General features: G+C 63.7%; 1 protein-coding gene across 4 annotated transcripts; it reads right to left on the minus strand.

The window, feature by feature from the left end:
- Positions 1–377: 377 nt before the first annotated feature.
- On the minus strand, positions 378–26591 carry DGCR2 (DiGeorge syndrome critical region gene 2). 4 transcript variants are annotated; one of them, XM_055550129.1, is made up of 10 exons: positions 26324–26591; positions 19576–19698; positions 10107–10229; positions 9019–9229; positions 7968–8044; positions 7477–7653; positions 6936–7139; positions 3964–4116; positions 3243–3479; positions 378–2322 (listed from the first exon to the last, which is right to left on the minus strand). In XM_055550129.1, the coding sequence occupies exons 1-10, from the start codon at positions 26400–26402 to the stop codon at positions 2075–2077; spliced, it is 1632 nt and encodes a 543-aa protein (XP_055406104.1). In that variant the 5' UTR covers positions 26403–26591; the 3' UTR covers positions 378–2074. The 4 variants fall into 4 exon arrangements, with proteins under 4 accessions (XP_055406104.1, XP_055406102.1, XP_055406103.1 ...); XM_055550127.1 differs by having other exon boundaries at positions 9019–9236; positions 10105–10229; XM_055550128.1 differs by having other exon boundaries at positions 10107–10232.
- Between the last annotated feature and the right edge of the window lie 618 nt (positions 26592–27209).

Genomic DNA, 27209 nt, shown 5'->3' on the forward strand with positions numbered 1-27209 from the left:
GCGCCCAGCGGATCCCGGGCTGTGGTCCGTGCCTCAGTCGCTCTGGAGGCTAGGCCGGCACCCTACCCGCCTGGCGCTGTCCGCGGTGCTGACGGGGCCGTCTGCCGCTTGCCGGCGTTCAGGTTGCCTTCCCCAAACCCCAGGGCCTCCCCCGACCCCGCGCGCTGCGGGAGGGTGGCTTAGGACCGCAGGAGGACTGCCTGAGGCCGAGTCCGCTGGGCGCCCGCTGGTCCCCACACCAGCAACTGGTGAGTCACTAAAGAACAGGATCAGAAAACAGAACGGCCGGGGGTCTCTGAGCCCCACAGCTGTCCCGGCTTCTGGAGGCAGCTGGGGCCTCCCACCCTAGCTGGGGTCGCACCAAGGACTGCCCACACTTCTTCCAGAACACAGGTTTATTTGGCATTTGGATGAAATGGTTCTCACAGCATCTTAAGAAAAGAATTAGTGCCAACCCAACCAAAAATAAACCCAAACTAGAAACGCTTAGTGAAACGAAAACAGGAACAGGCCTTGAGACGGTGGAGTATGGACACCCACCCGGAACAGGCAGCCAGGAGGCCCCTGGCGCACCCGACTCTCAAGCAGGGCTGGCCAGGACTTGTCTGACCGTGGCCCCCATGGCTGCCCCAGGACACCCTCACCCGCCTGACTGGCCTGGCAGCCTTCGGTCCCCACATGTCCTGTGTGCACGGGTCTGAGGCCTGGGCCAGGCCCCTTGGGGTGCCCACCCCAAAGCAAGAGTGCTCACGACCCTCACCCGCAGCAACTAGGCCTGTGGTGACCGCTGTGCCCAGCACACAGCGGCGGCAGGACGCACCTTCTGCTCCCTCTTCAGCAGCCGGGTCCTCCGCGGGGGGTGCAGGCCTACATGGCACACAGCCCCCTGCACGGCGCGGCCTCCAGAACTGGCTCCTGAGGGCCGAGCCCTGCTCTGTGGGCAACGTGAGCACCTCGTACCACCTGGGAAGAAAGCGGTCTCCACGGGAGACTGTGCTGGCACGGCCGGGCGCCACCCTCTCCGTCACCCTCCTTGCTGCCGGCCCGCCAAGGCTGCGAGGGGCCCCAGGCGAGTCCCCTGGCTGGCCACCGCCCGCAATCACATGGACCCAGACACACATGCACACGGAAAAGAAAAACCCAGACACTCGATGTAGAAAAGATGATGTGCTGAAAATCGCACAAAACCCGCTTCATCTCCAAACCTCAGAAACGCTAAAGCCCCATGTCAGGAGACAAGACCACTGCCCAGAAGCAGGCAACAGGGACCCTCAGTCAAGGCCCCCTGGGGCAGGGCACCCAGCGCCCTGCTGCTGGCACAGCAAGGCGGCATGCAGCCACCGGGTTCCGGGGTGGCGGTGCTGGGCAGGCATCGGGCTTCCAGGTGGACAGCCCAGGACGTGAGCTTCAGCCCCTCCCCTCAGGGACACGACCCTTTATGGCACAAACAAGGTGGGGTGGGGCAGGGTCAGCAGGAGCAGGGGCACCCAGATTCCAGCGGCGGCGAGGCCCAGGGCGGGACACCCGGGCAGGCTAGAGGCCTCGGCCTGGCTCCAGGGCTACAGGGGCGCCATGCACGGTGCTGGGGGAGCCTCGGGGCGGGCACCGAGCTTCACTGAGCCCAGCAGGGAAGACAGCACAGAGCCGGCAGCCCCACCTCAGGGCCTCAGCAGAAGGGCCCCCAGCCAGGCCCACCATGTGACAACGGGAGCCGGGGGCACCCCCAGAGCAGCCTCCGAGGCACCTGCCCAGACCGTCGACAGTCCTCAGATCAGGTGTGCCCACACTGGGGCAACAGCCAAGCCCAGCAGAGCCAGGGTGACCCTCCCCACGGCAGCCGCTGCGCCTCCTCTGTGAACTCTACCAGTCTTCCGCCGTTGAGAGAGAGACAGGAACCGGAAGCCGCACGTGTCTGAGCCCTCACGGAGCCCCCGGAGCTGGGGGTTGGGGTGCTCCCTGGGGACCGCATGTGCGCCTGGCCGAGGCCCAAGCTGCCTCGGGTCCTCACGCTGCCCACGGGCACCAGTGTCTTTCTCAGGGCAGACAAGTGCCCCTCGGGGCTGCGGGCCGTCCTCTACACCACGGTGTTGAGGGAACCTCGGCTGTGCTGGCTGCCCCCTGGCAGCGCCTCTGGGGTGGGGACACCCCCACCCGGGCCGGGCTCAGGCGGTGCCAGGAGGGCGCTGCTGCTGTCGGCCGAGTCTTCCAGGTCGGCCAGAGGGGCCCCGGGGGTGTGCTCCGGGCGCCGGAGCACCGTGCCCTCCCCGCTGCCGTCTCCCGAGGCGGGAGGGGCGGCTTCCACCGGTTCAAAGGCGTCGTCATCTGCGGGAGGAGACGGGGGTCAGCGGGGCGGGGCGGCTCCCAGCGGCTCCTCCCTGCAGCTGCACCGTGCGGGGGCTTCATGGGCAAGCGGGGGTCTGGCTGTGAGCAAACCCCGGCGGGTGTGTGCGGGGGGAGGAACACGCTTTGACAGCAGAACAAAGGGGGCCCTCACGCACGCGCACGAGGCGCGGGCCGGACCTCGGGGCAGGTGAGGGCGACGGCCTGGGCAGGGGTCCCCAGAACAGCCTGCCTGAGGGGGGCGCGGCAGCCCTGACTCCCACACGCGCGCTGGAAGCGGGGGCCCCGCGCACGCGCACTCCTGCTGTCCCGCCCACGGAGGCGTCAGGGACCCGCTGCCCCAGGAGCACCCGTCGCTCTGCCCCGTCCCTGCCAGCAGGCGGCGACAGCCTCTCCCCAGGGCAGAGGTCAGGTCCAAGTGTTTCCTGCCTATGGGGGCCACACCCGGGGGAACGCTGACCTAACAGACCAGGTCACAGCAGCGCGGGCCTTGCAAAGCCCGCCTACTACGTCGTGTCTGTGCGTGTGTGTGAGCGCACGCACGTAAGTGTGACACACGGGGACTCCGTAGGGACTCCTGCGTGCGCCTGGGACAGGGCCGGGCCAGGCTGTGGATGGGCACCCGGTGTCCCACCGCTCCACAGCTGACGGCTGGTTTTCACAGCGTCAGACGGACCAGACTCACTCATAGGTTCTCTTCCCACTGTACAGGACGGCCCGCCGTGGGGCGTGGCCTCAACTCGCCACATGTGCACCCCGCCCAGGACCCCCTCCCCACAGGGCCCAGCTGAGGGGTCCCGGGAGGGAGGCAGGGGCAGGGTGAGCCCGCCCACCCCTGCAGCGGGGCCACCTTAACGGCAAGAATGGGGCCCACACTGCGGCTCCCACGCCCCGAGGATCACCTGCGGGGTCGTAGAACACGCTGTCCGGGTTGATGGAGGCCTCGTAGGGTGGCGGTGGGTCATCGGGCTGGTCGATGTCAGGGTACTTGTACGCGGTGTAGGGCGGAGGCGGATCGTGGAAATGGAAAGTCCCACCTTCCCCGTCGTCGGAAAGGTGCAGGGGCGTGAGGCCCGTGCCAAAGCCGTCGGGGCCGTAATCGAAGCCGGGGATCCTGCGGCCGAGGTTGAAATGGTGCACTGGGCGGAAAGAGGGGCACGGGGCCGTCACTCGGGCTGCACGTCCCAGGCGTGGAGCCGCGCACCACGGCGGCCACCTGCCGAAACCAGAGCCCTGACCCCACGCCTGACGCCTACCCCGCAGCTCCGCCCCCAGGAGGGTCGTAGAGAGCCTCGCTGCCCACGTGAGGTGGGCCCTTCACACCCGAGGCCCAGCGTCCCGGATCCGGAGCCCGGCCCCTTCCCCACACTGCAAGGCGGGATCTCGGAAACTACGCGGCGGGGGCAGACGCGCAACTACGTGCGCCGAGGGTGGGCCACGCCCCCAAACGGCCACCAGCCAAGCGCACCCGGGTATCCACAGCAGGCGGCCCGGCAGCTGCCCACACGGCCCGGGGGCCGGCGCCCCTCCCACCACACGGACGCCGAGTGCAGGGGCGGGCAGCCCCGCTTCCCTCCTCCGGCGGGAGCCTCGGCCGGCCGGCGCTGGGGGCAGAACACTCACGGTTGGCCCCGATCAGGGACTCGATGCGCTCGCGGCGCCTCTGGCGCAGCCGGTGGACCATGAAGAGCAGCAGCGAGAGGACGAGGAAGGACGACACGCAGCTGACGACGAGGCGCATCCCGCTGGCCATGGAGTCCAGCAGGCTCCCGCCGTCTGCGGGCGGGAGGGCAGCGCTCAGGGGCCCCGCGCTCCGCCCCCCAGCGCCGCCCCACCCGCCCATCTCACCGGGCTGAGCAGGACCGTGGTGGCCACAGGGCCCAGAAGGGAGGAGCGTCCCCGGGCAGGGAGCTGAGGCCAGCCAGGCCGTATCAGCGTCCAAGCTTAGGCCTGGCCAGAGCTCCGCCTGCCCTGCACCACAGCCCTCACACCGAGGCCAGGCTCACCGGAGCCGCAGCTGACCAGAGCGTCTGGCCGCGCCCCCTGGACCTGAGAGTCCCGGATCCCAGCCCCCACCTCCCCTCGCCCCGCCAGTGGCTCTTCTGATTCCTGACTTCCCAGCGCCCACCCTCCTGCTGGCCCTCTCTGGGGGTGGGGAGCCAGGGCCTCCTCCGGGGCTCCACTGCGCACCGGGGGTCCTGCAGGAGGGAGAGGTGGCCAGCCAGAAAGGACGTCCTCCCCCAGGTCATGGTCCGACCCCAGCAAGTCTGGCAGGGCCTGCCCCGCGGGGGAGGCCCAGGGCCCCAGCAGCTCCCTGGGGCTAGGGCTGGCCCTGCACCTGTACCAGAGGCCTCGGAGCAGAGGCACGCTGCCAGCCCGGAGTCCTGAAGTCCTCCACCCTGGGAGGTGGCTGCTGCTGCTCTGCTGCGGGCTGGGCCAGCACCTCTGCACCCCGGGGACCGCGGCAGTGTCCGGGGACACCTCTGTGGGCCTGGCGGGGACGCGGCTCAGCACCCTGGTGGCACCGGCCCACAGCCCGGCCACCTTGCCCGATGCACACCAGGCCTGCTGGGCGTGGTGGGGGCAGAGGGCAGGGCCGGCAGCCCCAGGCTCTCACCCACGCAGGGGTCACGGGCATCGTGTCACAGCATCGGAATGCCTGCCCCTGGACCGAGTGGAGACCAGAGGGCTTCCAGGGCAGGGGCAGCCTGAGTGTGAAGGCTCCAGGTCCTCTCTCGAGCCCTGCCTCTGCCGCGTGGACAGGCACCCAACTGCAGCCCGAGGATACACTTCATGGCCAGGCTCACATGGGCTCCCTGCAGCTGGGTGTCCTGCTGAGACACCGGGGAGCAGCGTGCGAAAGGGCACAACCCCTCCAGATCCCGCCCGTCGGCGGGGGTGGCCAGGGCGTCTGCCGGCCTGTGGTCAGCTCAGGTCCCAGCATGGGGCGTTCTCTCTGCAACGACGAATTCCTACTCGGCCCAAGGTAGACCCCGGGACACGGTCAAGGTCCCCAGTGGCTGTCCCCGGTGCTTGGCGGCAGGAGGCACCAGCAGGCAGACGCAGAGGAGAACAGCATCCTCGGGGACAGAAGCCTCCCGGGCCCTGTGGGGGCTCGGGCCATGCCCAGCGAGGCTGCCCACTGTCGTCCAGGCACAGGCAGTGGGCATCGGGCCCAGCCTCTGAGGCGGCTCTGGGACGGGCCCCTCCCCTCCCGGCCCAGACCCTCGAGGGGGGCGGCAGCCTGTTCTTCCCCAGGGTGGCCCATTTGCATATTGTTTAGTTGAGGGTCTTTCCATACTCTGCACACAAGAGCTTAGGGGTCTCATCTGTGTTTCTCTGTTGGTGCTTTATCTCTTCATTTCCTCAAGGGTCTTCCATGAGCAGAAGTTTCTGATTTTGATGAAGTGTGATCTATTAATGTTTCTTTTGATCTAAAAATGCTGTGTATCCCAAGGTCACAAAGGTTTTTCTTATTCTTTTAAAAGACTTAATTTTAAAAGTACGCTGGGGAGGTATCAACTGTGAGGCTGGGAGTGACGTACAGACGGCACAGTATACTATCATCAGACGATGAGAGCCTACTGGGCAGCACGGGGAACTCCACGCCGTACTCTCTAAGAACCTACAGGGGAAAGAACCTTGAAAAAAGTGGGCGTGTGTGTAACTGATTCGCTCTGCTGTACACCTGAAACTGAAGCATTGCAAATCAGCTAAACCTTGGTAAAATTTTTAAAAATTAAAAATAAAAGAACGTGTGCTTTCTTTTGGAAGTTGTATGAAGGTTTACATGGGTGTATGAACATCTTGGCATTGATTCTATACACAGCAGGGAGTGCAGTATAAGGCTCACTTGTTTGTTTCTGGCTTAGGGATTTCCAATTGTTGCAGCACCGTTTGTTCCCAGTCCAGCCTTTCTTCACTGAATTGCTTTGTGCCTCTGTTGAGTATCAGCTGACTGCATGCATGTGGACTATTACTAGACTCTTCTGTTCCACTGATCTGCATGTCAGTCGCTGAAATCACTGTTTAGATACTATGACTACACAGTAAGTTTCAAATCAGGTACCGTGAACCCTCCAACTTTCTTCTTTTCTAAAACTGGTTTGGTTATTCTACTTCCTTTGCCTTTCCACAGAAATTTTAGAATCAGCTTGTCAACACCTACGAAAAACTCTGCTGGAATTCTGGCTGAGACTGTGCAGAATCCATAGGTAATTCGTGGGAGAATTCACCTCCTACTGATGATTGAGTCTTCTGATCCATGAACATGGTATACTCACGCCTTTCTTTCATCAGCATCTTATGATCGTAGCATACAGATGGTTTGCCTACTCTATGAGACTTAAACCTCAGTGCAATATAAGGAGGTAGAAGGACAGGTCACCACATACCACCCACCGCCTGGCGTCCACCCAGGGGGCACCACTGAGCGGGGAGTGCTACGGCAGGCCCGTGGACAACGTCTCATCTTTTGCTTAAGTTCCCCTCAGCACCAGATGCAGACACAGAAGCGCCCTAGTGGAGGCTGAGGTGGAAGCCGGCTCCGGTGAAGGGGCGCCCAGGCCGGGCCCCAGCCCCAGGCGCAGGCTCACCTGGGTCCAAGCACATGAACTTGCAACACTCCTTGGGGTCCTTGCGGTACTGCTGGCAGCCCTGCGGCCGCTCGCACAGTGCGGCCACACACATCTCAGGCTCCCCGCCGTGGCAGGTGCAGCTCAGGCACGGGTCGTCCCCTTTGGGGGTGAAGTAGAAGCCTTCGTCCACCACATTGTCCTTGATGTCCACACACGTCTGACCTGCGACAGGCACAGTGGACCTGCGCGTCAGCCGCCTGGGAGAGTCCTGGCACCACAGGCCAGGGCTGCGGGGGCCGCAGAGAGCAGGAGAGGGGAGGAGGGAGTCAGGGCTCCGGATGCATGAGGCGTGGCGGGGCCTCTGGCCGCCGCAGTCTCCTCACTGCGCAGCCGGGCAAAGCCTCTGTCTACCTGGGGAGGAGTGAGGGGTCACAGGGGACACTACCGCCCAGGCCCCAGCCATCTCCAGGTCAGAGGCCCCCGAGGGTCAGGTGCACTTAGAGGCCCCCCTAGGGGTCAGGCCCCGGGGTGGGGGTGGGGGTGGGGCCCCCCAGCTCACTCCTCTTGCACAGGAAAGACGACTTGTCCTGGCAGCTCTCGGCGCGCCAGCTGTGCAGGTCGTGGTGGCGCAGCGTGGGGAAGTGGAAGCACTGCAGCTGCGCGCAGAACACGCCGTCACCCTCCGCCGTGGCCGCCGCCAAGATGGGGTCCGGGGGCAGCAGCACCTCTGAGGAGCCTGCGGGGCGGACGGACGGCGTCATGGGGACTGCCCGCCTCCGTTCCTCTGCGCGCAGCTCTGCACGTGCCCGGGGGCCCCAGTGGGGCAGGGACACGCTGCGGGGGTCGGCAGCGCCCACGGGAAGGGGGAGGACGCCTCTTCCTCCCCGGGGGACGCGGCGGGCGCTCTGCGGGCGAGGGGCGGGCCCAGCAGCTGGGGGCGGGGCCCCGCGGGCTCTGCCGTCCTTTTCGGCGCCCACACCCCCGGCCGCCTGCCAGGAGAGCTCGGGCAGCCAAGCCCAGCGTGTCTCCGCAAAGGCCAGGGAGCCTCACCTTTGGACGCCACCTCCCAGTGTCCTTCTACGGAGCGGTTGCGGCCGGTGACGACGTACTGGTACCCGACCCACAGCCTGCAGGAGGCAGATCGCAGGAGGCGCCCGCTCTGAATGTGCGCCTTTGATGCTTCCGCTGACCTTTACAATGCGAGCCTCAAAAGCATGAATGGTCTTTTCAAGGTTTGATACTTAATTTTAATAAAATGTATTAAAATTCTATACAAGTTCACCCGTCATTTTCGTCCGGCGGGCGTCCTGCTAACGCTGCTCTTCTCAGCGGGTCTCATCAGACAGATCCACATCCAAGCAAAGCTACCCAGGGCTGCGGGGTGGCCCCTGTGTGCCCCCAGCCCCGGCCCTGGGGGTGCCCGCGGTCCCTGCAGCCCCACGTGCGTGTGCCCACCCGAGGGCACGGCCTGCCCTCCTCCTTCTGCAAGCACTCACCACCACCCGAAAGCTAGGCGCTTCTAAGGTCACCAGGCAGACCATGGAGCCCACCCCCTCCCCCGCCAGTCACTGCGCCAGCGCCTGCCCTCGTGGGCTCTGGCCGCCCTGCAGTCCATGCCCCGCGGGAGGGTGCCCCAGGGCCTGCCCCAGCAGCGTAGGTGGGTCCTCAGCTCCCACTGGCCCCAGAACAAAGCCCTGAGTGCTGGGTGGGGAGAGGCTGACTGTGTCCACACGTTCTCTCCGACCCTGCAGAGCCTGCGGGCCTAGAGCCAGGCTCAGAGCCAGCACGCGCCCTGGTCAACCCTGGTTCCCCATGGTGTTTCGGGAAGGGATGAGCAGGCCCATGGCAGGCTCTCAGAAGGATCCTGTCCACCGGCACGGCCCGCGAGCCAGGCTCACGGAGTCCCACACGCAGCAGCCCGTCCTGACTCGGACCCAGACCCCCTGGAGCTGCATCATAATCCCCGTGGGAGAGCCGGAAGGGCTGGCCCAAGGCACCACAGCAGGCACCACCCCTGCCCTCCAAGAGTTGCTGCCCCGAGCCCCCACCCAACCCCCTCCATGCGCTCTCAACACCCTGGTGCCTGGGCCCAGCAGCTCACTTGTGCTGGTCCTGCCAGGTGAAGCTCCGCTCCGGCTGCTCCCACTCCTGGGCCAGCACAAAGCGCAGCTCCTGGTCGGTGGAGAAGGTGGCCAGGGAGCCATTCACGCGCTGGCAGGTCTGTGCGGCGTCCCAGTAGCTCTCCCCGCTTAGGTAGGCGCGGTAGCAGCTGGCTGTCCCCTCATAGTGGTGCCACCCCGTGGGGCACTTCCCTAGGAAACATGCAGGACGGGGTGGCCCCAGTCAGCACCCGCAAGGGCACCACACACCAGCATGTGTGCGGCTCAGGAGCCTGGGGGGGACGCTGAGGCTAGGGAGGGCAGTGAGGCTGGGGGACACTGAGGCTGGGGGAGACGCTGAGGCTCGGGGGGGATGCTGAGGCTGGGGGGACACTGAGGCTGAAGGGGGATGCTGAGGTTGGGGGGGACGCTGAGGCCAGGGAGGGACACTGAGGCCGGGGAGAGATGCTGAGGCTTGGAGGGGACGCTGAGGCTGGGGGGGACGCTGAGGCCGGGGGGATACTGAGGCTGGGGTGGGATGCTGAGGCCGGGGGGGGCGGTGCTGAGCCTAGGGGGGGATGATGAGGCCGGGGAGGGGGGAGGCTGAGGTGGGGGGGGGGCTCTGCTGCTGGGGGGCCGGGGCGGTCAGGATGGCGTGCTGTGCCCACTGGGTAAAGTGGTGGACAGGACGGTGGGCCCCCCGGGTGGGCGGTGGAAGCGCCCCACCCAGGCCTGCGCCCGTCTGCTCAGGGGGTCAGCTGTGCTGCGCCCTCGGTCTCAGTCTTCCTGAACGCTTCTAAAACGCGCACGCTGTAGGAAGCTCATGAAGTAACCAGCTACTGATTATTTTCTTAAGCACAGGCAGGGCAGCCTCCTCCATGAACCAAGGGCAGTCCACCTGGGCCCCACGTGGCAAGCATCTTGCGGGAAAAGCTCCAGGGCCTGGTGCTGGTCTCAGCTTCCCCACCCGGCAGGGAGGCCCTGGGCAGGCCATCCTGCCGCCCCAGCCACCGGAGGAGCCTGAAGTGGGGTTTCAGGGGGACGCGTGGGGTGGGCCCCAGGTCATCACCAGGGCAGGCCTGCAACTTACTGCTGAAGCGCACGGGCTGTGCCACGCTCATGGCGTGCAGGTGCGAGGGGTCGCCGCCGCGCGCCCGGCCCGGCCTCGGGTCTGCAGCCTCCTTCCCATGGTAGGGACGTGCCTGCCCGCTCACTTCTGAAAGCAGAGAGCAGTGGCTACAGACAAGTTGGAGGGCAAGGTGCCGCAGGGAGCTGCCGGCAGGCAGAGGGCTGCGGGCGGGCGGGCCGGAGGGGCCGCTGGAGACCCCGTCTATTCAGGCTTCCTCAGAACCCTTCTCATGTGCAGTTCACGCCTCATGGGTCACACGTGCGTCTCACTGAGCGTGCCCGGGAAGTCTTCACTCTTCACGAAACGGGGCCTCCACACTGTGCTTCCTAACAGGCCCCTGCGGAACCCCCGCAGCTCCAGCCCAGGGGCTCCCTGCAGAGCCCAGGCGGGGATCCCTCTCTGCCTGCCGCCCCTCCCTCACCCTCAAGGCCAGGACCCGGGCACCCACGCAACCCTCCCGTGCAGCAGGCCTGCAGCACAGCCCAAGTATGAACAAGAGGCGCAGGGGGAGGCAAACGCTAGCTCTGTGTATGTGGTCCAAGGGTGACTCGCAGGCCTGAGCGATGAGGCCCAGGGGAGTGAGATTCACCTGGGGCACCAGCAGGACCTTCAGAGGCCGCATCCCCGGGGCGCTGCGCCCCACCCACGGGCCCAACAGAGGACACGGCTGCACGGCCCACAGAGCAGCCAACACGGTCTGCAGACACCCCCACCCACACACAGACACACACACGGCACCCAACTTAGTCTGCAGAGACACCCCCCACCACACACACACTCTGGGCTTGTGGTGAGCCCGGTGGGTGGTGGGAGGTGCTTGTAAACCCTCCTGATTGTGGCAGCAAGACCCTAATTCTCCAAGCAGCGGCAGAGGTTCACGTGCAAAGCACAGGAGTCCTGACCACTGGACCACCAGGGCATTCCCCGATGTTGTTTTTATTTAGTCACTTTTACTTTTTCTCGTTATAGAATAACACATATCCAATATAAAATATCTGAGAAACACAAAAGTTTGGATAGAGGAAAACAGACCAACTGTTACTATTCCAGAGGTGGCCGCCCTTCCAAACACTCTTTTCTATACAAATCCTTGAAACAATTGGGACCATGTCCAACACGAGCTCACGGTTTGCGGTGTGAGCTTAAGACCACGACAGCTTTGATCATTTTAGGCGTGGGAAAGTCACTTCTGCCAGCCGCGCAGGCCCCGTGAGGGGTTCTCTGTTGGGCTCCCCACGACTCCCGGCTGGTGGAGAGGCTGTGTCTGCAACCCCGAGACCCGAGAGCTCTGCCACCACCCGCACCAACGGCTGGGCGGTGCTTTTGGAGTTCCCACAGCCCGTGTCAGAAACAGAGAGGGCACTGCCACCCATCAACAGTGCCCCCAGGCCTGAGAGAAGCTCCAGCGCCCTTTTCCCACCTGGGCGCCGCTGCTCTCCTCCTGGGGGAGACTGTGACCAGCGGCTCTGAGGCAGGGTGAGGCTGCAGAGCCAGGGCCCAGGGCGGTCGGCAGAGGGGCTGGCAGGTCCCTGTGGGGCTCAGGGGTAGGCAAGGCGCAGCATGGGCATGCCTGGGACATGGGTGTGCGGAGGCTCACCCACGCGCCTGCACTGCACACTCCCTGCTGGCCGCTCCAACGAGCAAGACCTGTGCTTCCACTGGATCCCACCATGCAGAGCCCTGGGCACCCGGTCAGGACCGGTCAGACTGCTCAGAGACAGGAATCTGGGGCACAGGGGAGGGGGAGGCCCAGCCCTGCCGGGGGCGCCAGGCACCAGGTGGCTAGGAGGCAGCCTGTGGGGAAGCCATCTGCAGCCCGTGGGGGGCAGGGCAGGCGGCCCAGTGTGGGGAGTGTCCGCACCGATCCTCTGCACATCCACACGCCCGCGTCTCCCCTCCTGGCTCCCCGCTCCCCCCGCCCAGCACACACGGCCCGAGAGTCCCGGGAGCTGGGGGCCCTGAGCCCTGAGTGGGGGCCTCACTCCCGAAGTGGGGTCGGCGCTGCTCCGAGCCTGGAATCCAGCCTGAGCCCAGCCCTGACAGCTCTGAAGGGGTGCTCCTCTTAGGACAGCCCGCCCAGGGCAGCGGTAGAGCATGCGGGGCACTCGGCTGGTCGGAAGTGGAGAGGACTTGCGGATAAAGGACAAAATGTGAGTCCACTTTGCGTCCAGACACGCCTGTGTGGGCTCTGAGCGTGGCGCCACCGGCGCCCCGGGCTGTGGGCACCCCTGCTGCTTTCCTGTCTCACACCAAACAGGTCGAGAACTGTGGTCCAAAATCCAACGCCTCCTTAGCCAGCGCAGGCTTTCTAAAACTAGAGAGCCTGCAGATACACGGTTACTAGCCGGCTTTCTGTTATGCTGCACGTGTTCCTGCAACTGATTCTCTCTGCCCTCAGCCGGGGCCAGGCACTGCGCTCGAGGAGTCTCACGGTCAGGGGAGCCCAGGGCCGCCACCTCTGTCTTGCTCCCTTGGGGACACACGCTTGACATGGACAATGTGTGAGGCACAGAGAGAAAAACCGCAAACACAGCGAGTTCCGAGTCTGCTACTGCCTGTGACGGCGCTGGAGCACTGGGGAGGAGGGGGAGGGACCGAGGGGGGAGGGGAGGGATGGAGGGAGGAGGGGGAGGGACGGAGGGAGGAGGAGGAGGAACAGGGGGAGGAGGGGGAGGGACCGAGGGGGGAGGGGAGGGATGGAGGGAGGAGGGGGAGGGACTGAGGGAGGAGGAGGAGGAACAGGGGGAGGAGGGGGAGGGACCGAGGGGGGAGGGGAGGGATGGAGGGAGGAGGGGGAGGGACGGAGGGAGGAGGAGGAGGAACAGGGGGAGGAGGGGGAGGGACCGAGGGGGGAGGGGAGGGATGGAGGGAGGAGGGGGAGGGACGGAGGGAGGAGGAGGAGGAACAGGGGGAGGAGGGGGAGGGACCGAGGGGGGAGGGGAGGGATGGAGGGAGGAGGGGGAGGGACGGAGGGAGGAGGGGGAGGGACCGAGGGGGGAGGGGAGGGATGGAGGGAGGAGGGGGAGGGACGGAGGGAGGAGGAGGAGGAACAGGGGGAGGAGGGGGAGGGACAGAGGGGGAGGGACGGAGGGAGGAGGGGGAGGGACCGAGGGGGGAGGGGAGGGACGGAGAGGGGAGGAGGAGGAACAGGGGGAGGAGGGAGAACAGGGGGAGGAGGGGGAGGGACAGAGGGGGAGGGGCCGAGGGGGAGGGACGGAGGGAGGAGGGGGAGGGACGGAGGGAGGAGGAGGAGGAACAGGGGGAGGAGGGGGAGGGACAGAGGGGGAGGGACCGAGGGGGAGGGAGGAGGGACCGAGGGGGGAGGGGAGGGACGGAGAGGGGAGGAGGAGGAACAGGGGGAGGAGGGGGAGGGACAGAGGGGGAGGGACTGAGGGGGAGGGACGGAGGGAGGAGGGGGAGGGACGGAGGGAGGAGGAGGAGGAACAGGGGGAGGAGGGGGAGGGACCGAGGGGGAGGGACGGAGGGAGGAGGGGGAGGGACCGAGGGGGGAGGGGAGGGACGGAGGGGGGAGGAGGAGGAACAGGGGGAGGAGGGGGAACAGGGGGAGGAGGGGGAGGGACAGAGGGGGAGGGACCGAGGGGGAGGGACGGAGGGAGGAGGGGGAGGGACGGAGGGGGGAGGAGGAGGAACAGGGGGAGGAGGGGGAGGGACCGAGGGGGAGGGACGGAGGGAGGAGGGGGGAGGGACCGAGGGGGGAGGGGAGGGACGGAGAGGGGAGGAGGAGGAACAGGGGGAGGAGGGGGAGGGACAGAGGGGGAGGGACCGAGGGGGAGGGACGGAGGGGGGAGGGGGAGGGACGGACGGGGGAGGGGAGGGACGGAGGGGGGAGGGGGAGGAACAGGGGGAGGAGGGGGAGGGACGGGGGGAAGGGGAGGGACGGAGGGGGGAGGGGAGGGACGGAGGGGGGAGGGGGAGGAACAGGGGGAGGAGGGGGAGGGACGGAGGGGGGAGGGGGAGGGACCGAGGGGGGAGGGGGAGGGACCGAGGGGGGAGGGGGAGGGACCGAGGGGGGAGGGGGAGGGACCGAGGGGGGAGGGGGAGGGACAATCCGCCAGCACATGGGGAGGAACGGAGCCGAGAGCACACCAGGAGCACTGCGGACCTATGATCCTTGTCTGGTCTGCTTAGAACTGGTCAGAGCTGGCTTTTTTTCTGGACAGACTTCCTTTCAGTTTGTAGAAAGGTGCGGCCTTTAGGACTGCCATCCGAACAGCAAAGGACGAGCCATTTGCAAGCACTCAGCCCCACCCCCGTCACCAGTCACGCAGCCTCCCTGCATGGTTCTGTCACTTAGTGTTCAGCGAGCCTGTAGCTGGAAAACGCGTCTGTCCCGCCCGTCCCGGGGCTGCTGCCAGGCTGCAGGCTGAGGAGCCAGGCAGCCCCTTCCCAGACGATACAGGCTTGTCCTCTCTGCAGTGAGTCTTGTGAAGGTTAACAGACAAAACCACAAAGACAGTTTACCAGCCAAACTAGTTAAAAAACAATCCAACTGAGTGAAGGTGAAGCTCCTACTGACATTACGAGGTGACTCCTGAACTGGGTGCGTCCCATCCAGCGACTGTTAACAGCATGAGCTCCTGAGACGCGGAACCCAGGCAGGACATGGAGCCACGGTCCTGAAGCTGAGATCCCCCCGCGCACAGGACTCCAAGAAGCTCGGCTTCCAGACACAGAGTGATATTTAGAAAGGAACACTCCACAGAGTGAGGGCCATCTCAGAAGGCGAGAGCGGCCAGCAGCGAGACTTTAAAGAAGGCGCAGTCACAGAGGCAAACAGCAGCACAGAGGATGACAGAGGCCTGAAGACTGGCGGGCAGGAGGATGAGCCGCAGCTCAGAGAAGGCGCCGCATGTCCAAAGGAGCCTGGTTATCCCTGCTGTTCCAGGACCCGGTCCCGTTAGCACCTGTCAGCCTCAAGTTTCTCTTATCGTAGCAGGAACTCACTGTCGACTTATTTGAACCTTGAAAGCTAAACCCTAGGCCCACAGTGGCAGGGTAAGGAATCTGCAAAGCTACATACCCAACCCAACAATCTGACATGTAAGAATTCACATTAATGATACCTCTCCAACCCCCAAATAGAACAGTCTCCCCCCAACCCCACATATGCACAAGGTTACTCACCGTGACATTATTTATAACAGCAAACTAACGCCGAGTACAGAGAACAACGCCGAGCACATCATGAGAAACGCTGCGCTGGAAGAAGCACACGCTGGAATCAAGACTGCTGGGAGAAATATCAATAACCTCAGGTATGCAAGTGACACCACCCTTATGGGAGAAAGTGAAGAGGGACTGAAAAGCCTCTTGATGAAAGTGAAAGAGGAGGGTGAAAAAGTTGGCTTAAAGCTCAACATTCAGAAAATGAAGATCATGGTATCCGGTCCCATCACTTCATGGGAAATAAGATGGGGAAACAGTGGAAACAGTGGCTGACTTTATTTTTTTGGGCTCCAAAATCACTGCAGATGGTGACTGCAGCCATGAAATTAAAAGACGCTTACTATTTGGAAGAAAAGTTATGACCAACCTAGATAGCGTATTCAAAAGCAGAAACATTACTTTGCCAACAAGGTTCGTCTAGTTAAGGCTATGGTTTTTCCAGTAGTCGTGTATGGATGCGAGAGTTGGACTGTGAAAAAGCTGAATGCGGAAGAATTGATGCTTTTGAACTGTGGTGTTGGAGAAGACTCTTGAGAGTCCCTTGGACTGCAAGGAGATCCAACCAGTCCATTCTGAAGGAGATCAGCCCTGGGACTTCTTTGGAAGGAATGATGCTAAAGCTGAAACTCCAACACTTTGGCCACCTCATGCGAAGAGTTGACTCATTGGAAAAGACCCTGATGCTGGGAGGGATTGGGGGCAGGAGGAGAAGGGGACAACAGAGGATGAGATGGCTGGATGGCATCACCGACTCGATGGACATGAGTTTGAGTGAACTCCGCGAGTTGGTGATGGACAGGGAGGCCTGGCGTGCTGTGATTCACGGGGTGGCAAAGAGTCGGACACGACTGAGCGACTGAACTGAACTGAACGACAACAAACTAAAGGCCCACGCGTAAGAGCCTGGCTAAAAAACATAGCACGTCCTTAACCGCTCAGCGTCACAGTGATCCAAGTCTGTGCTCCGACCACTACGGGTGAAGACGCTGAAGCTGACGGTTCTATGAAGACCTACAAGACCTTCTAGAACTAAAACCAAAAGCAGATGTCCCTCTCATCACAGGGGTCTGGAATACAAAAGTAGGAAGTCAAGAGATACCTGGAGTAACAGGCAAGTTTGGCCTTGGAGTACAAAATGAAGCAGGGCAAATGCTAACAGAATTTTCCAAGAGACCACACTGGTCATAGCAAAAACACTCTTGCAACAACACAAGAGATGACTCTACACGTGGACATCACCAGATGATCGACACCAAAATCAGATTGATTCTATTCTTTGCAGCCGAAGATGGAGAAGTTCTACACAGTCAGCAAAAACAAGACCGGGAGCTGACTGTGGCTCAAGTCATGAACTCCTTACTGCAAAATTCAGTCTTCAACTGAAGAAAAGTAGGGAAAACCACCAGGCCATTCAGGTATGACCTAAATCAAATCCCTTATGATGACACAGTGGAGGTGACAAAGAGCTTCAGAGGATTAGATCTGATAGTGCCTGAAGAGCTATGGACGAAGGTTTGCGATGCTGTACAGGAGACAATGACCAAAATCAGCCCTAAGAAAAAGAAACGCAACAAGGCAAGGTGGGTGTCAGAGGAGTTTCACAAGTAGCTGAGAAAAGAAGAGAAGCAAAAGGCGAAGGAGAAAGGAAAAGACACACCCAACTGAATGCAGAGTTTCAGAGAACAGCTGGGAGGGACAGGAAAGCCTTCTTCAATGAACACTGCAGAGAAGCAGAGGAAAAGAACAGAATGGGAAAGACTAGAGATCTCTTCAAGAAAACTGGAGCTGTAGAGGGAACATTTCACACAACGATGGCACAATAAAGGACAGAAATAGTAAGGATCTACCTGAAGAAGAGGGTTAGAAGACCTGGCAAGGATACACAGAAGAACTATACAAAAAAGATGTTAATGACCCGGATAACCATGACGGTGTGACCACTCACCTAGAGCCACACATCCTGGGGTGTGAAGTCAAGGGGGCCTTAGGAAGCATCACGACCAACAAAACTAGTGGAGGTGATGGAGTTCCAGTGGAGCTATTTCAAATCCTAAAAGATGATGTGGTTAAAGTGTTATACTCAATATGTCAGCAAATTTGGAAAACTCAGCAGTGGCCACAAGACTGGAAAAGGTCAGTTTTCATTCCAATCCCAAAGAAAAGCAATGCCAAAGAATGCTCAAACCACCGCACAATTGCACTCATCTCACACGCTAGCCAAGTAATGGTCAAAATTTTCCAAGCCAGGCTTCAGCAGTACATGAACCGAGAACTTCTAGATGTATAAACTGGATTCAGAGAAGGCAGAAGAACCAGAGATCAAATTGCCAACATCCACTGGATCACAGAAAAAGCAAAAGAATTCCAAAAACCATCTACTTCTGCTTCACTGACTACACTAAAGTCTTTGACTGTGTGGATCACAAGGACTGTGGAAAATGCCTGACAAGATGGGAATGCCAGACACCTTCCCTGCCTCCGGGGAAGCCCAAGGCAGCTCAGGAAGTTGTCTGCCGCGGCAGCGGCACTGGCACCTCCTCTCAGCTGCGCCCAGACTCGCAAGCCGCCCGCAGGCTCTCCGGCTCCGGGCGGCCAGCGCCCCGAGGCCCGCCCACCTGAGCTGCTGCGAGGGGCTCGCTGTCGCCTGACCACACCGGGCAGAGCGCCTCTCTGCCCGGCCCTGCACATCGGTGTCCGCTGCTCTGTGACACGCCTGATCGGCTCTTGTCCCTTGGCAGGCCTTCTCTGTTTGCTACACCACAAGCCTTTCTGGGCGACGCCATCTCCCTCGGAGGCGTGCCCGTTCACACTGTTTATCAGCACTTTTTGACAAAAGGGAGACTTAACTTTAATCTGGTAAAACTGGTCATGTCCATAGCATTTATTTTTGGCTGTTCTGGGCCTGTGTGGCCACCTGGCCTTCCGTCTGGCTGCGGCGCACGGGTGTCTCCCTGGGGTGGCTCCTCTCGTGGTGGAACCCAGGCTCAGTAGTCGTGGTGCACGGCTAAGCTGCTCTGAGGCACATGGGATCTTCCCAGAGCAGGGATCGAACCCGTGTCTCCTGCATCGCAGGCAGATTCTTTACCCCTGAGCCACCAGGGACGCCCTGCTTTCATTTCGGAGTTAACCTTTTCTGTGACCTGAAAATGACCCTTCTCTACACCGCAGTCATCCAAGTATGCTCCCTGTCTTCCAGGAGCTTGTCTCCAAGGAGCCTGCGGCTGATCCCTGTACAGGGGCATTGGGGACCACAGCGCCCCAGCCGCAGCGCGGGGTCGAGGCCGCCTCCTGCCGCGTGTCGAGTCTCTCCACTCTGTCTCAGGCAGCTCTTCCATCGCACAGCCAGTCTGGTTTCCCTGGGCCAGCTGTGAAGGAGGCCTCGTGCTGACTCTTCTCCAAGTCCCCACCTCGGGGCCTGATCCTTCCAGACGTCTCTACTGACTCGTCCTATTTCCCCAAAAACCCTCCAGGGATGCACTGAACCCACAAACTAACGGACCAACAGGCAGCTTCACCACGCCGAGCCTTCCTTGCCAAGAACGCCCTCTTTATTCCAGTCTCCTCTAACGCCTCTTAATGCGGCTGTAGCTTCTCCATCACAGCTCCGACACACTGCTCCCCCCGTGCGTCAGAGATGCTCGCGGAGAACGGGGGCCAGGCAGCCACTGCCAGCAAAAGGCGTTTCCAACTGGAGCCTGTGCTTTCCACCAGCTGACAAGGCTGGAGGGAGCCCACAAAACACGCGCCACCTCCAGTCGCCAGCTGCCCTCAGGGGAGGGAGGCGCCGCCGGGACCACTGCCCCCTGTAGGCCGGCCACGCCCCCCGGCCCGATCCCAGCACCCACGTCCCTCACGCCCTCCCAGCGCCGCTCAGCAACACCAGCAGGCGCTGGAAGCAGCTCTGGGCACGGCGGCTGCGGCCCCCCTCCGGGCCCCTGGCAGGCAGGCTGTCCGGAACGCCGTCTGCGTTTCATCTTCCAAAGACACTGCTGGCATGACCGAGCCCCAGGTCGTCTTTCCCCGTTTCCTCGGTCCCTGTGGTTTTACGCCTTTAGCTGTAATTCTAGCAGGCTTTCAGCAGGACCATGAAACAGCCTCGTGTGGTCACTCCAGGAGGCCTGCAGCCCAAGCGCAAAAGCCGCCGGCCGAACGTGGCTAGGCTGTCCCACGGATTCACTGAAGCTCCCGCACAGGAGGCTCCCAGCAGAGCCCCGCCTGCACCCCGCCTTGCACGCGCACTCACCTGGACAGGCGGCCTCGTCGCTCCCGTCCTCGCAGGCCGCCAGGCCGTCGCACCGCCAGGGCAGGGGGATGCACTGGATGGCGCCGCTGCGGCAGGAGAACTGCCCGGGGCTGCAGCGCAGCTCTGTGGGGGCAAACGCAGGGGCCCTGAGTGCGTCGCCCGGGCGCACCCAGGGCTCAGGAGGCGCGCGGGGCAGGAGCAGGGAGCAGGAGGGGCCGCCAGGGGCCGGAGCTCAGGCGGGAAGGTGCCCTGACCTCCAGGCACGCGGGCCAGGGTGTGACAAGGCACGACCTGCACTTAAGGGAAGAACAGAGGCGGAGGCTTCCGGAAGCACCTGGAATGGGACCCAACAGGACAGACGGGCCTGCCCGGACCGGCACCTGCCTTCCGCCTGCCCGGGCTCCCCACGGGGGCGCCCAGGAGCAGGGTGGCCGCTGCAGAGTGACCCGAAGCTGGAGATCTAACTCTCGAGCTCTCGGGACGCAGCCTGCGGACTCCTGAGCTGAGGGCCACCCCAGGAGCCCAGGGAGACGGCAGCGAGGGCAGATCCGGTCCTCCACCTGCAGGAGAAGCAAAGCGCCTCGGCCTGGGGGAGCCGCAAGGGTCAGATACCGCCCAGGCCAGAAGGGCCTGCCCTGAGGACAACAGCCGGAGCTCCACAGGCACGAAAGCGCGGCTCTCAGCATCCAGACCAGAGCCGCCTAAGTCATGGGCGTGGGGCCAAGACACGCGAGAGCCTTGCCTGACTAGTGGGAAAACCTGACCCCAGGCCAGGGACTGCCCTGGCTCTGCCTGAGCGAGCCCAAGACAGAGCTGGAGACACCGCACTGTCTCCCAGCCACGCTCCAGAGCGAGGCTCGAGCGCAGCACAGGAACGTGCAGAAACACGCAGAGCTCAAGAAGTCAAAATCCACAGTGTGCTGTTCGGTAAAATCTATCAGACGCACAAACAAGCACGGCTGCTATACTGAACTTCTTCAGAGTCAGTAAAACTTCTTGATCAAAAGCTCACAGAAAGTGCCTGGGCCAACGGAAGACAGAGCCCAGAGCACACTCATGCTGGCACGGCCACTGCCTTTCGACAGACGTACAAAGACTACTCAGTGGAGAGAGGACGTCTCAGCAGGTGGCGGGGAAACGACTGGAAAGCCACACACACATCCAAAGAAGCAGCTCGACTCACAGATGAGAAGCAAATTCGGGGCTGCCCGCGGGGCGGGGCAGGGCGCCGGGGTGACAGATGGCACAGCGCAGGGTCCTGCCGCCTCAGCGCGCCCCTGCTTCCTGCGCTGGGCCCCGGGGCGCGGCGTGCTCAGGCAACAGGAGCGCGGGGCTCCCAAACGCAGGGCCCTGGGTGTGCAGCCGCGCACACACACAGAGCAGGCGGCTGTGGGCGCGGCGGGCGTCGACGCCGGTGAGGGCAGCGCACTGCGCGCAGGGCCAGGCCTGCAGCGTTTCCAGGGGCACGAAACGCTCCCAAAGTTTAAACGTTTTGGAAAAATAATGAGGCAATAATCCTCCGCCTCCCTCTGAAGAAAAGTACTTTGAAATCTTAGTTCTTTTTGGAATAAAAGGCTTCCCGGGTGGCGCAGTGGTAAAGAATCTGCCTGCAAAGCGGGAGATGTGGGTTTGATCCCTGGGTCAGGAAGACACCCCTGGAGGAGGGCATGGCTGCCCGCTCCAGTGTTCTTGCCTGGAGAGTCCCATGGACAGAGGAGCCTGGCGGGCTGTGGTCCCTGGGGCTGCAAAGACGCAGACAGGACTGAGCAACTGCACAGCCACGGGACAATGAGACGCAGGTCGCTGCGTCCCAGGCTCTGAGTCTGCCCTTAAGGCACCTCCAGCTGAGCGATTCTGTTCACGTTGGAGCTCCTCTGCGTGGTCATTCTGAGTCTCAGTCCCCCTGAGGCAAGCAGGCACAGAAACCCCAGTGACGGCCGCACACAGGTCAACAGCCAATCCACAGCGGGCAGGTGGCCTTGGGTCCCCAGCACCTGCCACGCCTCCCCCCATAGGGTGCCCTCTAAACCGCAGCTTCTGGAGGAAAAGTTTTGCTAAGAGGTCTCCTGGAAGGCGCCTGCGGGCAAAAGAAGACGGAGCAAAATTCTCATAAAGGCTTGTTTAAGAAGAACGACTCAAAGCTGTGCTGACCGACCTACAGACCTCTCAACACCGCCAACTGAAAAGGCAAGACCAGCACACACAAAGGCTAATTCCATTCGTCTAACGCTGGGATTGGATACGCGTGAGCTTCTCCAAGTTTGGGAGACTCTGCTGGGCTTTCCCACAGCTCACCCTGGCCTGGACCCCTTCCCGTGCAGGGCTGGGTGGAGGAGGGCCCCGCAGACGCCTTCCAGGCCCCCGCCCCGTCCCATGTGACGGCAGGGCATGGCGGGTACCCCACCAACCCAGGGGCCCCACGGAGGAGCCGGCAGCGCGTGGATGCTGGGTGCACCGGGGGCTTGGCACCTTGCGTCTCCTGCTGACCCTCCAGCAGGCCCCTGCCCAGTGCCCTAGTCCCGGACACTCCCCAGATTGCCCAGCGCCTGAGCAGGGGGCCCAGGGTGGAAGGCAGCCTGCAGCAAGGCGGGGCTCAGGCTAGACGTGGAGACCCTCACTGTCCAGCGACCACACGGACTCTGCTCTCAGACCCACCCTCTCCCGGCACGGAGCTGTCCACAGCTGAGGACGGCCAGCCAGCTGCCCAGCAGCCAGCCTACAGAAGAGCACGGGAAAGGGGCTGGGGGGACGGCCATGCCAGGCAGAGAAGCAAAGCGTGGGAGACGGGGCTGGCGGGCGTGGCCATCGGAGGGGCAGCCTGTCGCCCTGTGTGGCCGGGGACCTGGTGAGCCCTCTGTGGTGAGCAGCCTCACCCGTCCTCGCCTCTCAGGGCAGCTCTCGCACCCGGGGAGCAACCCCCCGGCCTGAGCCCCAGGCCATCTGGCCAGGTCCCCACCACCCCCACTAGGCAGCTGCGAGGCCCACGGGTGCGGGGAGCCGCCGCTCTTTATGTCAAACATAAGGAGCCGTTTGTGCGTCAGCTCCGTCACCGATTTCCGAGCACCCGTTCTGTGCCAGACCAGGCCGGAGCCCCAGCTCAAACGTGCCTGAGCGCAAAGTGTACCCACAGGAACAATCCCGGCCCTGTCCACGGTGCAGGGTGTCCGGGGCACCCGGCCAGGCCCCCGCCTCCGGCTGCAGCTGGACTCACCGAGCTCACACCAGGCATCTGCGCGGCCCAAGCCACAGAGCTCGCCGCCTGGGAGCGGGGGACTCTGAGAAACACGCCCTTGTGTGCCCACCTCTCAACGCTCATGGCCCTTAGGGAGCATCTGTCCTATATCGGACAGTTCTCAGAACCAGAGACCAAGTCACGCTGAGCCTGTGTGCCCGCAAACCACGTCCAGGTCACAGGAGAGAGCCGAGGACAGCGAGCGGGCAGCTCCATGCAGGGCTCCACGCTCTCGAGCCACCAGCCTGCACTTGCCTGGACCCGGAAGCAGGCCCTGTCAGCGCCCCTCTCCTGTCGAGGCCCCACTTCCACAGAACAGCCAAAGCCAGCTGCGAGCCACGCCGGAAACCAAGATGCAGTCTTGGGTGACAACCGCCTGCAAGGCTGCCCGTCACCCTGCAAACACCCAACTAGTTTGAAGTTGGCTCGGCAGCCTGACAGGTGGCCACCTCCACCCCGACTCCACGCCCAGCACGGGGGCAGCCCCGTGGCAGCCAGAGGGGGAGACGCTGGGCACCAGGGCAGGGCACCCCGTCGGCACAGCTGCTCCTGGGGCCAGGGGTGAGAGGACCGGGGAGGTGGGCTGTGTGACAGCACCCTGGGTGAGGAGCCGCAGAGGGGCACCTGTCCAGGGCAGCCGCCGCGCGGGCTCCACCCCCGAGCCTGTCACCAGTGGGACCCCGCCCTGGCCCCGGCCCACCGCACCCTCACAGGCTGCCCCCTCGGGGAGCAGGCCATGACGCCCGCCCCTCGCTCCCCAACAATTGTGCGTGCCGGCATCAATGCTCACGCGCGCGCACACAAGAGGGCTGGGCGGGATAAGGCAGAGGAAGCCAATCGATAGCAGGGAGGTCTGGGCAGACGTGCACCAGGCTCTTTGAGCTCACTTTCTCCCTGCAACTCATTTGTAAGTTTGAAATTATCCCCAAACAAAAGTTTCTTCAGTAAAAAAAAAAAAGGTAGTGAAGTAGGAAAGAGCACTACGCTACCATCCGAGTTAGAGAGAACCCAAGTGGCCAGCCCAGCGCTCCGGAGGCCCACAGGACGAGCTCCGCGTGGTGGGGGTCGGGGCTGAGCGCGGGCTCCAAGCTGGGGCGGGGGTGCCTGGCCAGCCCCAGGACAGACCCCACGGCATCCAGCCCAGCCACGGCGCACGGGCTTGGGACACACCCATCCGCTCCCTGGTCCCCAGCGCAGGTCTGCGGCTTGCTGACCTCGGGTCTCCAGCGGCACGCAGGAAAGGACCTGAACCTGCAGGCAGCCCCTCCCTGGGCCCAAACCCGGCCCCATGGCTCCCCGCTGCGGCCTTCCCCATCGCTGGCCTCTCCCGCAAGGACAGCACCTGCGTGCCTCAGCTCATCCAGCAGGGCAAGTGGGGGTGGCGGAGAGGTCGCCCAGATGCAGCTGGGGCTAAAGCCATGCAGGGTCTCCTTCCACAGCTGAGGCGAGAAAGTTTTCCCAGCGCGCCTGAAGCCGCACTCCCAGAGGACTGGCTGCAGACGGATCCGAGTCACTGGGGTCCAGCTCCGTCAGCTGCGGGCACAGGTCCCAGCCTTCCTGCCTCACCAGCCCCTACTCGTGACGCACCATCACAGCGGGCACCCAAGGGGAGGGGAGTTCTGGCGCTCAGATCAGGGCGCTCGGATGGGAGACGGGCCGCAGACCCACCGCGAGAGCCTCAGCTGGCTCTGGGAGCAGGGGGCCTGAGGGGAGGGCAGTGGGGCTGCCGGGGAGAGGCCAAGCCTCGGGACCAAATCCTCCCCAGAGCTGCCGGGGTCTCCAGCTCTATCCTGCGGCCCTCTCTGTAAGACGGAGCTAGCAGCAGGACCTCCCCCACAGGGACCCCGAGAGCCCCGGCACCCAGGCACCCAGCACGTCCTCAACCACCAAGACCACACACGCTGCCCAAAGGCCTGGCTGGGCGCTCTCCTGGAGGCCGCTCTGTGAAAGGCCCAGCCTGGGCTAGGAGGGGCCATGGGCGCTCCCCCTGGCAGGGGCCCTCCAGGGAAGCAGGGGTGCCCCGTTTTCCCCTCCTCACTCCCCAGTGGGGGGTCTGAGCCAGGACTCCAACAAAAAGTGGGCAGGCTAAGACTGGCAAAGCCCCTCCCAGGTGCCAGCCCACAGACCCCGGCCTGGCAGGACAGAGCGCACACAGGCCCCAGAGGGAGACTCCACTCGCTGCTGAGCCCGAGTCAGGAAGCCAGCTGGAGGCCCAGGTTTCTCAGTTCAACTCCAGACACCCACAGGGGTTATTGTGAAGGCCCGACCTGGGCAGCCATGGGCGCAAAGGACAGCTTTGCTCCCCATCCAGTCGCTTCCCTGCCCCAACTCGGGCCTGCTGCAGGCCACCGCTTCCCACCTCTGCCGCGGCCGGCGGGGGACCAATTTCCCCGCCCCTGCTTCCAGCTGAAGAGCACGCCCACTAAGAGAGCACCGTCTCTTCAGGTGAGCATCCCTAATGGCAGGCAGGCAGGCCAAGATGTTTCCTGAACTGCTGCCGGCCGGCTGTTAGGATGTGTGGACAGACAGCAAAGGAAAGGGAGTTGGGGACCTTGGTCACATCCCTCGGTGGACCCAGAGCCTCCCCCCAACAAGGACACAAGCGCGGTGTGGCTCCGCCCCTCGGAGTCCAGCGACATAACAGAAGACCCAGGACTCGGAGGGGATGACTCGCGCCTCCCCACAGGTGTAGACATGTTTTCTGAAGAATGTAGTAACAAGCAAGCACAAACCCGTGGGCTCTGGTCCCTCACAGCCCATATAGCACCCTCCTTCACACATGCTGGCTTCAGTTTCTACCAAGACCACCCGGCAGCCAGTCACCCCGCCGCCCCAGAAGCATCACTGGCCCCTGCAACTGAGTGTGGGCCAGGGCCCTGGCTGCCGAGGGGCCCCGGGGAGGAGGTGGGGCGCCCGGAGGCAGATGGCGAAGGGCAGCGAGGTGCAGAGTGCCCGAGCCGGGAGCCGGCCTGGGGCCTGCACACTGCCGTGCTCCCCTACCTGCTGGAGACACGCTGTCCTGACAGCACCCACAAAAGGGGCCCTGGCCACTTCTGCCTGCACGGGCCCCTCCCTCCACTAAACAGGGTCAAGAAGCTCACTCTGCAACCGCATCGATACAAAAACGAGCGCATTTATACGTGCGTGTTACAGCATCTCCTTCAACCTGAACACTCAGGAGCTCCTTCCCGCTGATTTTAGAACACCTTTGCAAGGCACCAGAGCACCGCGGGCCCCGGCCTCTTGCGCCTGACTGGAGAATCGGCCCTGCGTTCGAGCTCTTGATTTCTAGCGGACAGAGGTGTGTGTGGGGGGGAGGGACACATCGGAAACAAGAGGTAAGGCTCGTGCGGGACCTTCTGCGGCCCGGATCCCAGCTCCCCACCCGGGCTCTCCTCACGCGTCTGAGGGACCCCTACGGGCGGCCAGGGCTTCCAGGCGTCCGGCCCGAGCCCGCCGGCCGCGGAGCGCGCGGTCCCCGGGGCGCCCCCGGCCCGGCCGCCCCCCGGCGCGCACCTGGCCGCAGCGGCTCGGTGACCGTGAGCACCAGCAGGAAGAGCAGCAGGAACGCGCCGCTGTCCGCCTTGGGCACCATTTATCCTCCGTTCATCGTCCCCGGGGCGGCCGCGCGGGCCGGGCCGAGGGGTCGGGCCGGGCCGGGGCCGGGCCAGGTGAGGGCACCGCAGGGAGAGGGCTCCGGGGGGCCGCGGGCGGGCGCGCGCTCTCGGCCGCCGCCTCGGGCTCCGACTCCGACTCCGCGCAAGATGGCGGTCGTCCTGCTCGGCCCGCGCTGCCCCGCCCCCGCCCGCGCCGCCGCCAGCCAATCAGTGCCGGCCGGAGGCGGGGCCTGCGCACTCCGCCTGCGCAGTGACTGAGAGGGGCGAGGTCCAAGGGCGGGGCGGGGGCGTGCCCGCCGGGGCGGGACTACGAGGAACCGCGGTCTCCATTGGCTGATCGGAGATGGGTGGGGCTAGGGGCGGGGCCTCCGGAGGGCCGGGCGGAGCAGGAGCTGCGGGGTCGAGTGTGGAGGGGCCGGAGCGGCGCGGGGGCGCGGCACCGAGGGATCCGGGGGCGGAGGCGGAGTTGGGAATCCCTGAGAAGTGCCTTTGGAAGACTGCGTCCCAAAGTGGCGCTTTAAAGGCCGAACCGCTGCGATGAGGGGAGAGGAGACCTGGAGAACCTCTGAGGTGGTCCCGGGAGGCGCTTCCGCAGGTGCGGCTTCACCGGCGCGTGCAACTGGAGTGCTGCAGACGGACAAGCAAGCAGGCTCAAGGAGGGTCCCGCGCGGAGAGCTGACTGGGACGCCCGATCCCCTGGAGGGGGGGTGCCCCCGCTGCACAGTGGGGGCGGAGCGGGGCCGGGGGTGGGGGGAGACGCTGGCGCAGCTGCCGCCACAGCAGGC

This window comes from Bubalus kerabau, chromosome 16 (genome assembly GCF_029407905.1).
Source record: "Bubalus kerabau isolate K-KA32 ecotype Philippines breed swamp buffalo chromosome 16, PCC_UOA_SB_1v2, whole genome shotgun sequence".
In the NCBI taxonomy this organism is placed as follows: Eukaryota; Metazoa; Chordata; class Mammalia; order Artiodactyla; family Bovidae; genus Bubalus; species Bubalus kerabau.

Bases quoted from the DNA above. Each gene is read 5' to 3' on its own strand.
- DGCR2 (XM_055550126.1), bottom strand. From the start codon at position 26,402: ATGGTGCCCAAGGCGGACAGCGGCGCGTTCCTGCTGCTCTTCCTGCTG. The intron at 10,233-19,575 runs GTGAGTGCGCGT...CTCTGCTTTCAG, and splicing joins CGACGAGGCCGCCTGTCCAG to AAGTGAGCGGGCAGGCACGT. The intron at 7,654-7,967 runs GTGAGGCTCCCT...TCCGCCCCGCAG, and splicing joins CTGGGAGGTGGCGTCCAAAG to GCTCCTCAGAGGTGCTGCTG.